Here is a 15,967-nt window from a genome sequence, read left to right on the forward strand (position 1 = left end):
CCTTTAGTCTTTTTACTTGAGTTCTTTTTTTCTTTACTGTTCTGTAGTTAGATGTGAGAAGAAAAGAAGGCAGATAATAGAAGAAATGGTAACATGAGGCAGTTACAGCTCAGGCATTTTAGCAGTACAGATTATTTCCTTGCTAGATCTGCGGAATCCTGAGTTGTTAACTGGAAGTTCACTGCATTAAACCTCATGTTGCCATTCCTTCTTTATGGCAAACCCACGCTTCAGATTTTGGTGCCTGTGAAAAAGTTGGTGTTGCTGCTACTTGTAATGATGGTTTCTGTGTAGTTGGTGTTGGCATGAGCTCTGGCAGTAAAGGCTCTCTCTTATCTCCACATTGGTGTATCATTCTTCAGGGCCTGCTTGAGATTGAGACACACTCAAATTGGAATGATTAAAACTGATTTTTTTTTTAAAATACGAAAGACACTAAGTATTCATAGATCAGAAAATATCCTTATGGTAAGAGGACAACGAGCATATCTGGCTTCAGTTTCTAGAATGGATCACTAGAGTCACTGGCTTTTCTTTATTCACTGTCAAGTAGTTCCTCCACTGAATATATTTGCAGTGCCTTTGAACCCTGTTCTGGACAGGTTGGTGAAAGAGATATGGCAACATCCTCATTCCATCCTGGACAGAGTAAAGGCAGTTGAAAATAATTATATTTTACCTATAGATACCTCAGCCCCATGAAAATTTAAGAATAGCCCCTTTCTGTGAGGCATTTATGCCTTTCAAGGATAGGCACACTAAGTGCCTTCCATGTCTAGGAGAAGGCCACATTGACAGGTGTTCAATTTGTAAGTCTTTCTCAAAGAGAACACCAAAAGCTAGAGGAGCACACCAGAAGATGTTTTTGATTGAGAAATCAATTCATCCATCTTCAAGCCCTGGAGTCACTGGGGCTGAAAATCTGGAGCAATTGTCTAAAGTGCTCCACATCAGAGGACTGCACTGATGAAGTGACAGGAAGTCATTAAAATAAGCTTCCTCCTCAATTGGTAATGACTCGCGGTGCATGGGAATAAAGAAAAATTCTGACAGCTAGATCTCTTCCCCTAAGTCTCTCTCACAAGACTCTCAAAAAAACTGAGCTCCCGCTTTGGCCTTGGAGAAGGATATCACGAGGCCCAGAAAGGGTCCCTTTGCAACTTACTCAAGCTTTGGACACTGAACCTTCGTACTGGTCTCCTCAGAGTGTAAAAAATTGCCAGGTACCAGTCGTGTGGAACTGAAGCACCTGGTACTGATGCCTTCAGTACTAAATTTTCAGCCAAACCTGCAAATGAGAATTGTCAATTAGCAGGCATTATTGGGCAAATATGACTATTTTAACTATGACAATATCTCCAAATTCACTGATAAAGTCCCACAGGACTGCAGGAAAGAATATTTAATTTCAGAAAGTCAACTAGTAGTACATCCTTCCCTTCAGGCAGCTCTTGATGTGTTGGATATAGCAGTGTTGATCTCCATGGTACAATCATTTGGCTCCAAGCTTCCTGCATTCTTAGGAGATACAGGTTACGGTAGAAGACCTGCTGTCATAAATATAAAGGGAAGGGTAAACACCTTTAAATCCCTCCTGGCTGGAGGGAAAACCCTTTCACCTGTAAAGGGTTAAGAAGCTAGGATAACCTCGCTGGCACCTGACCAAAATGACCAATGAGGAGATGAGATACTTTCAAAAGCTGGAGGGGGGGGAGAAACAAAGGCTCTCTCTGTCTGTGTGATGCTTTTGCCGGGAACAGAAAGGAATGGAGTCTTAGAATTTAGTAAGTAATCTCGCTAGATATGCATTAGATTCTGTTTGTTTAAATGGCTGAGAAAATAAGCTGTGCTGAATGGAATGGATACTCCTGTTTTTGTGTCTTTTTGTAACTTAAGGTTTTGCCTAGAGGGATTCTTTATGTTTTGAATCTACTTACCCTGTAAGGTATTTACCATCCTGATTTTACAGAGGTGATTCTTTTACTTTTTCTTCTATTAAAATTCTTCTTTTAAGAACCTGATTGCTTTTTCATTGTTCTTAAGATCCAAGGGTTTGGGTCTGTGTTCACCTATGCAAATTGGTGAGGATTTTTATCAAGCCTTCCCCAGGAAAGGGGGTGTAGGGTTTGGGGAGAATTTTTGGGGGAAAGACATTTCCAAGCGGGCTCTTTCCCGGTTATATATCTGTTAGACGCTTGGTGGTGGCAGAGATAAAGTCCAAGGGCAAAAGGTAAAATAGTTTGTACCTTGGGGAAGTTTTAACCTAAGCTGGTAAAAATAAGCTTAGGGGGTTTTCATGCAGGTCCCCACATCTGTACCCTAGAGTTCAGAGTGGGGAAGGAACCTTGATACTTGCCTTTTGAGAGATGTAATTTATTCAGTTCCAAGACTGATGAGGCCTTACATTCTTTGAAGGACTCCTGTGCAAGTCTGAGATCCTTGGGAGTATATATTCCTGCTTCAAAGAGGAAGCCAGCTTGACACCACTCTTATCCAAGTGAATCTTATTACCTGCAGCACAGATCTTCTAGCTTTCCAAGAAAACTTCAGAGGTTCTAGAGGAGAAAACCCATCAGCATTCTCTGTGTCATCTGTACATCCAGCTACGTCCTCAAGGCAGGAAATTTGACTTGTCACTCAGGAGTTCTGTGCAACTTTGAGTAGACCTACCTGTTATTTCCCTACCTTTTGGGAACTGCCTTTTTCATTTTCATGGGGTTTGGATTACCATAACGACAGACGGTTGGGTTTTGGAGATAACAGAACTGGGATATTCCATTCAGTTTCACACCTTTCTCACCTCCCACTCCTCTTTCCCATCCCTCTACAAAAGAATCCTATATCAGGAAGTATGATAGCTTCTAGCTCTTGGTACAGTAGAAGTAGTTCCATCAGAATTTAGAGGGGAATGGTTTTACTCCTGTTTTCTGATACCAAAGAAATAGGGGGTCTGGTGCCCAATTCTGGACTTGAGACAGCTTAATGGCTTCATCCACAGACTCAAGTCCAGGTAACTCAGGCTTCAATAATTCTTTCCCTGGATCCACAGGACTGGTACTCTGTTCTCTATCTTCAAGATTTATATTTTCATAGTACTACTTCCATCCTGCCCACAGAAAAGATATCTGAGGTTTCAAGTCAGCAATTCCCATTACCAGTACAAACTTTTGGATTACGCATAGTAATGAGAGTATTCAACAAATGCCTGTAGTAGCATACTACCTAAGAAAGTGAGAAGTCAGTTTATCCATACCTTGGTGACTGGCTCCTCAACGGGTGGTCAACATCATTTAACAGATGCTTAATTTTTTTGTCTCCCTGGGAGTAAGGGTCAACCAGGAAAATTGATTCTAGTCCCCATTCAAAAAATACATTTCATAGGAGCAGTCCTGGATGCAACAGCAGCAAACACTTACCCGCCCCAGGAGAAATTCCATGATTTAGGAGATTTAGTCTTTGGCGAGCAGATGGATCTTAGAGACTGGGCTCTAACCTGAGCCTGAATGTCTACATTGCTATTTTTAGCCCTGTTGCATGAGCCCGGTGAGCCCAAGTCAGTTGACCCAGGCACTGAGACTCACATCCACTAATTTTTTTTTTGTTTGTTTGTTTTTTTTCAGTGTGGGCATATCCTTATGCTTTAAGGGCAGAAGGGACCATTAGATCATCTAGTCTGACCTTATGTATATCACAGGCCACCTGTGTATTAATACCTGTGTATTAATCTCAACAACTGAAATGAGACCAAAGTATTACAACCCACAGGAGACTAGACTATTACGTGCCATAGGCAGATAATAGGAGGTACTGAGGTGCACCAGTGCCCACGGCGCTTGCAGTGGCAGGGAGATTAAGTGAGATACCCAGATAATTCTGGCTGGTGAACTGCACCCACATGCTGCAGAGAGAGGCAACCCGCCACGCTCCCAGGTCACTGCAAATGTGACCTGGAGGAAAATTCCTTCCTGACCACACACATCGTGCTCAGTTACACTCTGAGCATGTGAGCAAGAACCAGCTAGCCAAGCACTTGTTTACCAGGAAAGATCTTAACACAGTCCTTGAATTACAGTAGAGTCCTTTAGAGTAGAATTATAGAGAAAGGTGAGACCAGTAATCAGTGGATCAAAATTGGTGTGTTGGAAACTAGGTTTCACTTGTGAACAAAATAATGAGGGGATAGGCTGTTCCATCTACTACCTGTTTGGGATCCTCAGGAAGAGACTTTGGGGGAAAAGCTGGCTCCACAGTGCTGTCTGTTAGGATCCCAATAAGGGCAGTTAGGGCTAAGGGTCAAAGCAGGGGCAAACCTGAGGCTAGGAGTAGCCGAGGGGTCCATACACAGTTCCAGACCATATACCAAGCATCAGAGTCGAAGTCAGGTTTCAGGGTCTGAGTCTTGAAGCGAAGGCTAAAACAAGCTGAGGTTAAGCTAGGAATTCAAGAGCATAGAATAGGAACAGTCATTGCAGCTACAGAAGCTCCATTCTGTTGTCTGGATGCTTCCTGGAATGCCCCTTGGGTTTATATAGGGCAGGAAGCCAATCAGGGGCCCTGGGGCTGCTCCCCACCAAACCTTTGAAGTGGAACTTCCCATGATCTCTGTCCACAGCAAGTCATGGGATGTAGCACGCAGATTGGGTACAGCTGCTGTTGGTTAGCAGCTTGGAGATGTTAACTGCCTTGTAGCTCTATAAGCCTGGGTCCTAGATCTATGGGGCCTTACACTGGATGGGGAAAGAGTGATCTTTATCATTATATCTGCCACCCCCCACCCATCTTTTGGAACCATCTTAACATTGTTGTGGCTTTATCATTCTGATTCTGACCAAACTGGGCCAGAGAGAGGGGGAACCAGATGACATTGCCATCTCCACTAATGTTGACTAAATTCTGAACAACACTTGGCATGTGAGACTTTGTAACTCACCGTCTGCTCCCAGTGTGTCCTTTCCCCACACCTTATATCTTCTCTTTCCTATCCTTCTCCTTTTGCCTTCTGTCTAATAAGAGTCCGTCTTAGCCAGCCAGGACCTTATATTTTGCAACACTCCTGTAAGCTTCTGACTAGAGAAACACAGCTAAAAGCAATGACCTAAACACCTCAATACTGGAACAAGTTTGCCATGTTTGAGTGGCTAATAAGATCATGTGCCATGCCTGTTTCTCCAGGAGTAAGGTTACAAGTAAGAGTCAACACCAGAAATAGTAGCTGCATTTTCTATCTTTGCTGTTCTTTTCTCTTCCCTCTAGTGTGTATTTGTCTTGTCTTCTAGAAAACAGGATCAGACTTCAACAACAACAGCAATGACAACAGCTCCAGCCCATCTCAACTAACTTCTCTTTCCTTCCCAAAGGACATCTATGACCATCATTAATATAATCTAAGAGACTGTTAAATAAGAGATTTTTTTTCCTTCTAGCTGACTCTTTATAGCTGAAGGGAATGGGAATAAAGAGATACTGTTAAAATGAAAGCCTTACTTAATACTTTACATTTCAAATGCTTTAACTTTTTCCTTTTTTCCCCTATATTTTTAAATATGTTTGCCATGGTACTAAGCAGGCTGAGGTCTCGGTATATCGAACCCCGAACCTTGTTTAGCACTGTTTAATATTGGACAGTAAGAGAGTCATGTTAACACCTTTAATTCTGAGTCCCTATAATCCACATACATTAATACAACTTTTTTGAGAAGTATGCCCTTAGCAGAAATATGTAGGATGACTACTTTGCATTCAATACATATATTTACACAGCCGTAGTAGAAATATTGCAATCTGAAACTTGTTTTGGCCTGGCCATCTTACATCTTTAGGAGGATTAGGTTGCTACTTGTGACTCACCATCAATGAAATACATATATTGGGCAAGCACTCAAAGAAGAAACTGTTACTTACCTTACAGTTACTGTGGTTCTTCAAGATGAGTTGTCCATATATATTAGATGAACCACCTTTTTGCTTGCTACTGTGGAAACTGATTACACCTGAGAGGGTTCAGAGATGAGCCACAGGAAAGATTTGAGAGCTGGAAAAAAAATCTTTACATCAGTGTTTTCTAAACTTTAGAAAGCTGAGAAAATTAAACCAATCACAACCCCTTTTAGCCCTGACGTGGCTTTAATGACATAGCCATATTTTAAGTCTTTGTAATATGATGCATCCTCTTTTTTCTTACATGCTTTGAGCAGGGAAATATAAACAATGTTGATATTTAAAATGTCATCACTGGCACCTAAGTTAGCATTCGTTAAAAGCAATAGGGCATTTCATGCCTCAGAACTATTATTCCAGGCTCTCTGTAAATTCAGGCACACATTGTTGCTTCCTTTACACTCAAGGTCTTGTTTTTAAGGTTTTGTCTGCAACCATAAAAGACACTGAAAAGTGAAACTCTGGAGAATGCATAAGAGGCCTTGTTTGTATATCTTTAGGCAAGTATGCCTAATGCTTTGGGGAGCACTGCATTTCAATTAGATGTTTAAGGAGCACAATTTATTAGTTTATAAAAAGAAGGTCAAGAGGTGACTTTGTCACTGCCTGCAAGTACCTACACAGAAAAAATGTCTGTGTGCATTAACATTAATGTAAAGGATTGTGTGATACATTCAGTTCAGGGATCAGTAATGTATTTATTTATTTATTTTGAGATTAATAACAGCACATGAAATACTGTTTAAGGTGTGATTTTTTTCCAAGGAGCTTAAAGGAATCAGGAGCCCAAATTAAGTTCTTTTAAAAGTCCCAACCAATATTTAGTAGAAATCCTTACATTAAAAGGTGCATATATTACAAGTAACTTTTAGTTCTAGCATATAGTTAGTATTTTATGATGGAATTAAGTTGTTTTGTTATCCAAATTTAATAAAGTATTTCATATTTCAAACAGAACATGCTCTAGTAAATATGAGGATTACATTTCTCCATCCAATCCCTTGATTTCCCCCTCAAACCCTAGGGAGGATCCCTGCAGATCAGGGTCAAGGCACTTGACAGTCAATGAAGAGAAGCTTGCACTGCTATTCATACTTTCTTGTTTTGTAAAAAAAGAAAAAACTCTCCAATCTCTGAGGCTTTCAGTTGGCTAACATTCATTAGCAGTAAATACACTTTTAAAATATTTTCCTATTGCAATAGCACCTTTTAGAAAAGATGATCTGAGAGCAAGATCATTAATTTTGTGTGTTCCTTTACCCTTATTAAATTCATATTCAGTGTACTAAACATATGTCCAAGTAACAATCTGTATTAAGGTAACTGACTGTATATATTTTAACAGACTTACACCAAAGAATGGGCTGAAATATTGAACCACAAAAGTATGCACATAGAAGATGCTGTCCAGGAGCTGATATCTATATTTGAGACGATTTATGAAATTAAAGATTCTAAGAAAACTTTTAAAAAGTATTCATTGCCAGGTACTTATTAGTATGTGTACTTATGTTAAGCAATTTCTACTCTAAGTTTTTGAGAAAAGAGAGAGTATCTGACAGTAGAATTTCTTTCCAGAAAAGAGGGTTATTTTAGACCTCTGCCTTCAACCCCTTCTTCTGTTGCATGGCTTCTCTTCGCATTCCTCACTAATGAGTTAATGTCCCCCACCTATTGAATTCGGATGCAGTCCAACATTTTTGCTCGGACTCCAGGACTAAGCCCCACCTTTCAGTTCAGACTGCCAGTCCTTTCAAAACTGGAAATACTCCAGCAACCTATTATTATCATTAAGACAACAACTTGATATATTAATTAATGTTAAAACAATTATATGTCTAAATCTTCCTTTTGAGAAAAAATTGAATTTGTATTCTGATTATTTACTGAACTACCAGGGTGGGTTGAATGAAGAGAGAAGCTGCTAACAGAATAAGATATTTCTTACTTGATAATTTTCTGTCTGCACAGCTTCTTTCCTCATTCATCATTAATGGGAAGTAGCACTGAATCACAGAGCAGAACCTTGGGCATTTTGCATTTTTTTTTTTGTGAAAAGATCTATTTCTGGGTGCCTCAGACAGCAGGTTTTTTTGTGTCTTTTTTCAGGGACCATTCTTGTATTTCTTCCCCATCCTTGTTGAGATGATCTGCCAAATATTGTCTTTTCCTTCTAGATCAGGGGCGGGCAAACTTTTTGGCCTGAGGGCCACATTGGGTTTCTGAAATTGTATGGAGGGCCGCTTAGGGGAGGCTGTGCCTCCCGAAACAGCCAGGCGTGGCCTGGCCCCTGCCCCCATCTGACCCCTCCCTGCTTCTTGCCCCCTGACAGCCCCCCCCCCCCGGATTCCTACCCCATCCAACCCCCCTCCCCGTTCCCTGTCCCCTGATGGCCCCCCTGGGACCCATCCACCCCCCTTGCTTCCTGTCCCCTGACTGTCCCCGGAACCCCTGCCCCGACTGCCCCCCGCCATCCCATCCAACCCCCCCCCCGACTGCCCCGCTGGGACCCCTGCCCCCATTCAACCCCGTGTTCCCCGCCCTCTGACTGCCCCAACCACTATCCACCCCCCTGCCCCTGACCACCCCTCCGAACTGCCCTGCCCTCTATCCAACACCCCCTGCTCCCTGCCCCCTTACCACGCTGCCTGGAGCACGGGTGGCTGGTGGTGCTACAGCTGTGCTGCCCAGAGCACCAGGACAGGCAGCTGTGCCGCCTGGCTGGAGCCAGCCATGCGACCGCTCTGCAGCTGCACTGCCTGGCAAGAGCTCACAGCCCCACCGCCCAGAGCATTGTGCTGGCGGCGCAGTGAGCTGAGGCTGCAGGGGAGGGGGAACAACAGGGGAGGGGCTGGGGGCTAGCCTCCTGGGCCAGGAGCTCAGGGGCCGGGCAGGAGCGTCCCATGGGCCGGATGTGGCCCAGGGGCCATAGTTTGCCCACCTCTGTTCTAGATGGAATGCTATGCGTAAATGCTGTGATGAATGCACCAGTCCTATTATATAATAGCCTCCTTGCAGAACTGTAAAGAATGAGCTCCTCCCTGTTTGTTTATACAGAACATAGCTACCGCGTTGTCACTTACTACTTCAATTACTAAGTCTTGTAGGTGAGGTAGAAAAGATTTGAGACTTTGTTAGACTGCCCTTTGCCCCACCATGCTGATATGTAGATATTTCTCAAAGTGGTTCCAATGACTGTGTTCGCTGAACTGACCACCCCATCCTAAGTTGAATGCATATGAAGTGATAGTAGCTGATGGAGTGGAGGATTGAATGACACCCTCCTCAGAATGTTGCTTCTCTGTATCCACCATTTAAATGAAAATAGCATTTCTTTTGGAAGAGACAACTTTATGCAAATGACTTGGCTGCTAATTTCTTGCTAGCCAATGCTGTAATAATCTCATTCTGAAGTGAGTGTATAGAGTTACAAATGTTGCTGAAGCCCTGAGGCCCATCAGTCTGAAGAGGAACATATCTATCTGGTTTGAGTCTCTTGGAGGTTCATTGGCAGACTGAATCTTTAGGAAATTTTCTTCTGGAGGGAAGGCTCTTCCAATTTGGGAATCTAAAATTGCTTCAATGAAATGGATCTGCTGTGTAGGAAGAGATGTGACTTCTTCCAACCTATTCTGAGATCTGGTTTCTCAAAAAGAATTAAAGCACAGTCCATGTTGATGGTCAGGGATTCTTTCAATTTAGGAAGAAACAATCAGTTGCACACATACAAAATGGGAAATGACTGCCTAGGAAGGAGTACTGCAGAAAGGGATCTGGGGGGTCATAGTGGATCATAAGCTAAATATGAGTCAACTGTTGCAAAAAAAAGCAAACCTCATTCTGGGATGTATTAGCAGGAGTGTTGTAAGCAAGACCCGAGAAGGAATTCTTCTTCTCTACTCTGCACTGGTTAGGCCTCAACTGGAGTATTGTGTCCAGTTCTGGGCACCACATTTCAGGAAAGATGTGGACAAATTGGAGAAAGTCCAGAGAAAAGCAACAAAAATGATTAAAGGTCTAGAAAACATGACCTCTGAGAGACGATTGAAAAAACTGGGTTTGTTTAGTCTGGAAAAGAGAGGACTGAGAGGGGACAGATTACAGTTTTCAAGTATATAAAAGGTTGTTACAAGGAGGAGGGAGAAAAATTGTTGTTCTTAACCGCTGAGGATAGGACAAGAAGCATTGGTCTTGAATTGCAGCAAGGGAGGTTTAGGTTAGACATTAGGAAAAACTTCCTAACTGTGAGGGTGGTTAAGCGCTGGAATAAATTGCCTAGGGAAGTTGTGGAATCTCCATCATTGGAGATTTTTAAGAGCAGGTTAGACAAATACCTGTCAGGGATGGTCTAGATCAGTGGTTCTCAAAGCCGGTCCACTGCTTGTTCAGGGAAAGCCCCTGGCGGCTGGACTGGTTTGTTCACCTGCCGCGTCTGCAGGTTCGGCCGATCGTGGCTCCCACTGGCTGCAGTTCGCTGCTCCAGGCCAATGGGGGCTGTGGGAAGCGGCGCGGGCCAAGGGATGTGCTGGTTGCCCTTCCCGTAGCCCCCATTGGCCTGGAGCAGCGAACCGTGGCCAGTGGGAGCCGCGATCGGCCGAATCTGCGGACGTGGCAGGTAAACAAACCGGTCCGGCCCTCCAGGAGCTTTCCCTGAACAAGCGGCGGACCGGCTTTGAGAACTACTGGTCTAGATAATACTTAGTCCTGCCATGAGTGCAGGGGACTGGACTAGACAACCTCTCGAGGTCTTCTCCAGTCCTATGATTCTATGAAATGAAGCTATTAGCGAGTCATCCACACAGAGCTATATGTGAATCTTGCAATCTTAAATGCTCTGCCATGACTGAGAGGCATATTGATACCTGACGAGCAGTAGAAAGGTCATAGAGGAGGATCCTGTACTGTTAGCAATCTTCCCCTACCAGGAAACAGAGGTATTTGCGATGTGGAGGTATGATCAATGTATGAATATATGCATATTTGAGGTCAAGACTGCTGAACCAATCTAGGGTGGATAGCGAAGGAATTATGGATGCAAGGGTCACCGTGTGGAATCTGAACTTCATGATGAAGGAATTAAATGTTCTGAGGTCTAAGATGGGCTGGTCTGCCTTCCTTCTTCGTATTAGGACACATATTTGGGCTTTCTGCATTCTAACTTCTTTCCCAGTTTGAGACATATCCATGTTATATCTCTGTTGCAGCGTATCCTGGAAGTAGATCAAACTTCTCTATGAAGGCTCTGGGACTTGGCCACACCATTATCCACCTCCAGACCAGTAAATGAGGTCTCCTTCCTTTCCTTTCCATTTCCCAGCTTTTAAAGCCAAACTCTAGAAGTAGTATGCAGCATCACTCTCTTTGCCTTTTGCCTTTTCTTGAGGCAATTGTTTAAAAAAGATTCTTTACTTGAACAAGGTGGAGTACCTTTCTTCCATTTTCATCACCTTGCTTGGAAGCAAAAGATGATAAGGTGCTCTATCTGTGAGGAGATGAACTCAGGAGCTCCAGTAGGGGAGCTCTGTCACAATTGTTCTCAGCCTATGGACCCTTGCATCGCTGGGACCCTTGCTTAGCTTAGCTCAGAATCTGGAGATTTGTGGAGATCTTTGTGTCTTCCAACACCAGCTGATACTCCTCCCCTGATACTGCCACAAGGACATAACCGTTCTCCTCAAGTTAGGGAGGAGTGTCAAGGCCATCTCCAGTCAGAAATCACTGGGGATTCAATTCCCTGAAAACATTTTTTCCCCTCCACCTTTAAGAGAATAATATCCATAGTCCCTTCTCAAGTTGTTAAGTGGGTATTAAGAATCACATGACAAGGAGCCTGGTCTTCCCCTGTTTCCAGCAGAAGGATTTGGATCGGTTCAGGGGGAAGCCTATAGGTGGGCTTGTTGATGGACACGTAGAAGTACGGTTTGGGGTGAAGGTCATGGTTTCTGTAGTTGACTATGCCTGCATGTATTGCAAAAATAAAAGGTGCCTTTAAGTCTTTGTTATGCAGGAGGTCGGAGTAGATGATCATAGTGGTCCCTTCTGGCCTTAAAATCGATGTCCTTCTGTATTTCATTTCAACAAGGGGCACATTTTAGGGAAGAAGGAGGAAATATTTTGGTGGCAGGTTAATCTTTTAAAAATGGTAGTTGTTTGATGGGATTTGGAATATTAAAATAAGCCCTAAGGAAGAAGTTTAGAAGGCCAAGGGCAGTGAGGCAATCAGAAATTTTTGAAATTGCTCTGTAATTTAGCAAATGGACATCACCTCACTTCAGTGTGTATGCATGTGTGTATATATATGTATATGTTACCCTTAAGCTAACAAAGCACCATGTGCCATAGGTGTGAAGAGAAAATCAAACACCTGTTTCAACTCCCATTAAAGTGAATGGAATGATTTCCATTGACTCCAGCATGCTCTAAAGCAGAATATAATCTTCAAGTTACAAGAAATACAGTTAAATAATTTAATATTTGTTATAACTCTAGTCTGTTTTAGTTTTATTGTCTTCTAATTGTTTTTTATTTACAGTAAAAGGGAAACATGTGGCATTTGGAGGTGATGGAGAGGAGGGAGATACTGATGGTTCTTCAGGTATTCTTAGTGAGGATGCTGAGGACAATGAGAAAGAAGATGAGTTTAGAAAGGTACTTCATTATAAAAAGAGAAAATGTATGAATTTCATAACAAAAGTTTTTAGATCTGAACAGAAAATGCTTAATTTTTAGTAACTGAGTAACTGAAGCCACCACACAACTTCTGACTGTAGTTCATAAGGTTAAAAATGTCTTATCTTTCAAAGAATGTATTATATGCTGCAGCATGGCTTTCATTAATCAGTTTTTCAGTAAGTAAGGGAGCCAGAGATGTACTGATTGGGCAACAGCGCAAGATGTTGTGCTATAATAAGAGGCCATAACAGACAGGCTTCCTCTAGTGCAGGCAAACCCACATTCTCTTCCTCACAGTACAACCAACTACCCATCCTCCTCTTCATTTCCCCACTGCCTCCTTCATTTCAGAAAGTCCACCCCTATATTTTTCTGGCAGACAGTGTAGGAAGGCACCCACCTTCTTTTTCATCTCCCACTGTGAAGGGAGTTGAAGCTTAAGTGCTAACTTAAATGCTAATGATAGTTCCAGGAGTTACAGCTGCTGGGTGCAGGTGAGTGGTAATGTGTTGTGGTGAATGGTGACTGGGTTGTGTACAGGTGCATGGCGCTCATGGGTCCTGTGGATTGAATGATATTTTTCTGTGAACTTCTTTAGTCCAGTACTGTTAGACTTTCCTGCCTTTGTTCCTTTCTTCAGAGATTGACACAAGATTCTTGTGATTTTTATCCCCAAAATGAATGCTGGTTCCTCTTGATGGCATCCTACTTACTGCAATCATATTGGGTATGCCTACACTGCGCATTAAGCCCAGGTCTTTGACATGTGGATTTGGTGTTTCCAAGCCTGCATATGAGCATCCAGACTACTTTGTAAACTGTGTTTTCAGGTGCTGGACACAGGTCTAAGAGCTGTGCTAATGTGTCCATACTGTGCTATGGAGACCTTCTGACTCAGGTCTACTGCTTGACCTGTGTCCAGACTGCAAAGTGACAGTGCTTGGACTTGAATCACAGCAAGACTGAGTTTCTGACTCCCCGCTGCCCTGCAGAGTCCTAGTACCTGGGTTGTGAGTGCTTGCTGACCAGAGTCAGAATGATTTATGTGTGAATGGAAGGGGGGCTTAGGCTCAAAACTGAGTCAGAGCCCAGGCTTAGTGTGCTGGTTAGACATACCCCATTTAGAGCCTGTTCTTATCAAGGCAAACTGAGTTTTCTCGGGATTTATCTTTGTGCCCTCTTCCAAGCAGGGTGGGTGGGTTCTTTCTGTGGGGGTGTGGCGGGGGAGGACTATTTCTCTCCTTCTAGCTCTGGCCTAGCAGCAGTTCTGGAAGGGAGAGGCTATTCTGGAAGGTTTTCAGGAGACCAAGGGAATTCCTAATATTAATGCTTTCTGTAGCCCAGCATCTCCCACTTTTGTGGTACATATGGGCTATTCTTCTTTGACGGTTCACACGTATTCCACTCAAATAAGTGCATGTCCCAGAGCTGGACAGTTTTCTATAGTAATATGCGTCAGTGTGGTGCATGCACTGTGCACTTCCTGGTGGTCCTTACCAAGGCTATTTAAGCACAGCACTGCTTTGACCCCTCTCAGTTCTTTCTCACTTCAAGTGGCCTGAGTCAGAACTCCCCATGCGGTTTACCTCATGGTTACTATGCAGTGAGAAATTCTCTTTCTAAATCTGCTACTGTCATAAATATAAAGGGAAGGCTAACTGCCTTTAAATCCCTCCTGGCCAGAGGAAAAAACCCTTTCACCTGTAAAGGGTTAAGAAGCTTGGATAACCTCACTGGCACCAGACCAAAATGACCAATGAGGAGACAAGATACTTTCAAAAGCTGGGAAGAGGGAGAACATCAAAGGGTCTGTGTCTGTCTGGGTGAGGCTTTTGCCAGGGACAGAACAGGAATGGAGTCTTAGAATTTAGTAAGTAATCTAGCTTGATATGCGTTAGATTATGATTTCTTTAAATGGCTGAGAAAATAAGTTGTGCTGAATAGAATGAATATTCCTGTCTGTGTGTCTTTTTGTAACCTAAGGTTTTGCCTAGAGGGATTCTCTATGTTTTGAATCTAATTATCCTGTAAGGTATTTACCATCCTGATCTTACAGAGGTGATCCTTTTCTTTTTACTGTTTCTTCTATTAAAATGTTTCTTTTCAAGAACTGAATGCTTTTTTTCATTGTTCTAAGATCCAAGGGCTTGGGTCTGTGGTCACCTATGCAAATTGGTGAGGATTTTTACTGAACCTTCCCCAAAAAGTAGGGTGTAAAGGTTGGGAGGATTTTTTGGGGGAAAGATGTTTCCAAACAATGCTTTCTCAGGAACCCAGAGAAACGTTTGGTGGTGGCAGTGGAAAACCAAGGGCAAAGGGTAAAATAATTTGTACCTCGGGGAAGTTTTAACCTAAGCTGGTAAAAGTAAGCTTAGGAGGTTTTCATGCAGGTCCCCACATTTGTACCCTAGAGTTCAAAGTGGGGAAGGAACCTTGACATGGTGGCAGAGTGGTGGGATTAACCTGAAATCATTTTGAGATCAATTTGAGATTTTTTGAACCAGAAGCACAGATTTTTAAAAGGGAATTTTTTTTTCTCTTTTGGGCTGCTGGAAAGGAGGTCCAACTGAAAGCAGCTAGTTTTTTCTTTGCTTTGGGGCCAGAGCAGAGATAAAAGGGAATTATCTTTTGTGAATTGCAGGTTTTCTTTGCCTGGAGGCAGAGTAGTTAACCTCCTACAGGGAAATTCACAAGTCTTCACAGACCTGAAAGTTTTGTGTTTTTTTTTACCTAAGAGTCACTTGAGGGGATTTCTGCCAATTTGCCTGGAGACAAAAGGTGTTAGGTTTTGTGTGTGTTTTTTTTTTAATTATTCTGTAGGCTGACAATCACTATCAGAGAATATAGGTATCCTATTCAGCACAGCAAAATTTTACAAGCCAAGTCTTTGTTTTGTTTTGTTTTTCTCTCTAACTCTCGGGTATAAAGTTAGTTAAAAACAGAGAGGTTAGGATGACAGACTCCACGGTTCAACAAAAGATGGAATTAGCCAGATTTGAGGCTAAGGAAAAACAAAAGGAATATGAAAGACAGATAGAACTCATGCGGATGGAGAAGGATGTAATGGAGGCAAGGGAAAAAGAAATGGAGGCTGCCCACAGGAGGGAGATGGAGGCAAGGGACAAAGAAATAGAGGCAAGGGACAAAGAAATGAAGCATGAAGATGGAGAAGGTAAAGGCTCAGCAGAGTATACCAACAAACCCTAGCAATCCTTCTCCAGGTACCACTCCCCATCCCAGAAAGTTCCGCACCTACAAGGCAGGCGATGATACTGAGGCCTTCTTAGAAAACTTTGAAAGGGCCTGCCTTGGGTACGGCATCTCTACAGACCAATACATGGTAGAGCTGAACCCACAG

At 42.8% G+C, this 15,967-nt stretch overlaps 1 protein-coding gene across 1 annotated transcript in view; it reads left to right on the top strand.

Annotated features, from left to right (window-relative positions):
* Positions 1-15,967, top strand: part of DNAH8 (dynein axonemal heavy chain 8) — a 577,557-nt gene that overhangs the window by 157,848 nt on the left and 403,742 nt on the right. The window contains exons 21-22 of the mRNA XM_074949111.1: positions 7,283-7,424; positions 12,470-12,585. Of these exons, the coding sequence (XP_074805212.1) occupies positions 7,283-7,424; positions 12,470-12,585 (258 nt within the window). The remainder of the gene's footprint in view (positions 1-7,282; positions 7,425-12,469; positions 12,586-15,967) is intronic.

This window comes from Natator depressus, chromosome 3 (genome assembly GCF_965152275.1).
Source record: "Natator depressus isolate rNatDep1 chromosome 3, rNatDep2.hap1, whole genome shotgun sequence".
In the NCBI taxonomy this organism is placed as follows: domain Eukaryota; kingdom Metazoa; phylum Chordata; order Testudines; family Cheloniidae; genus Natator; species Natator depressus.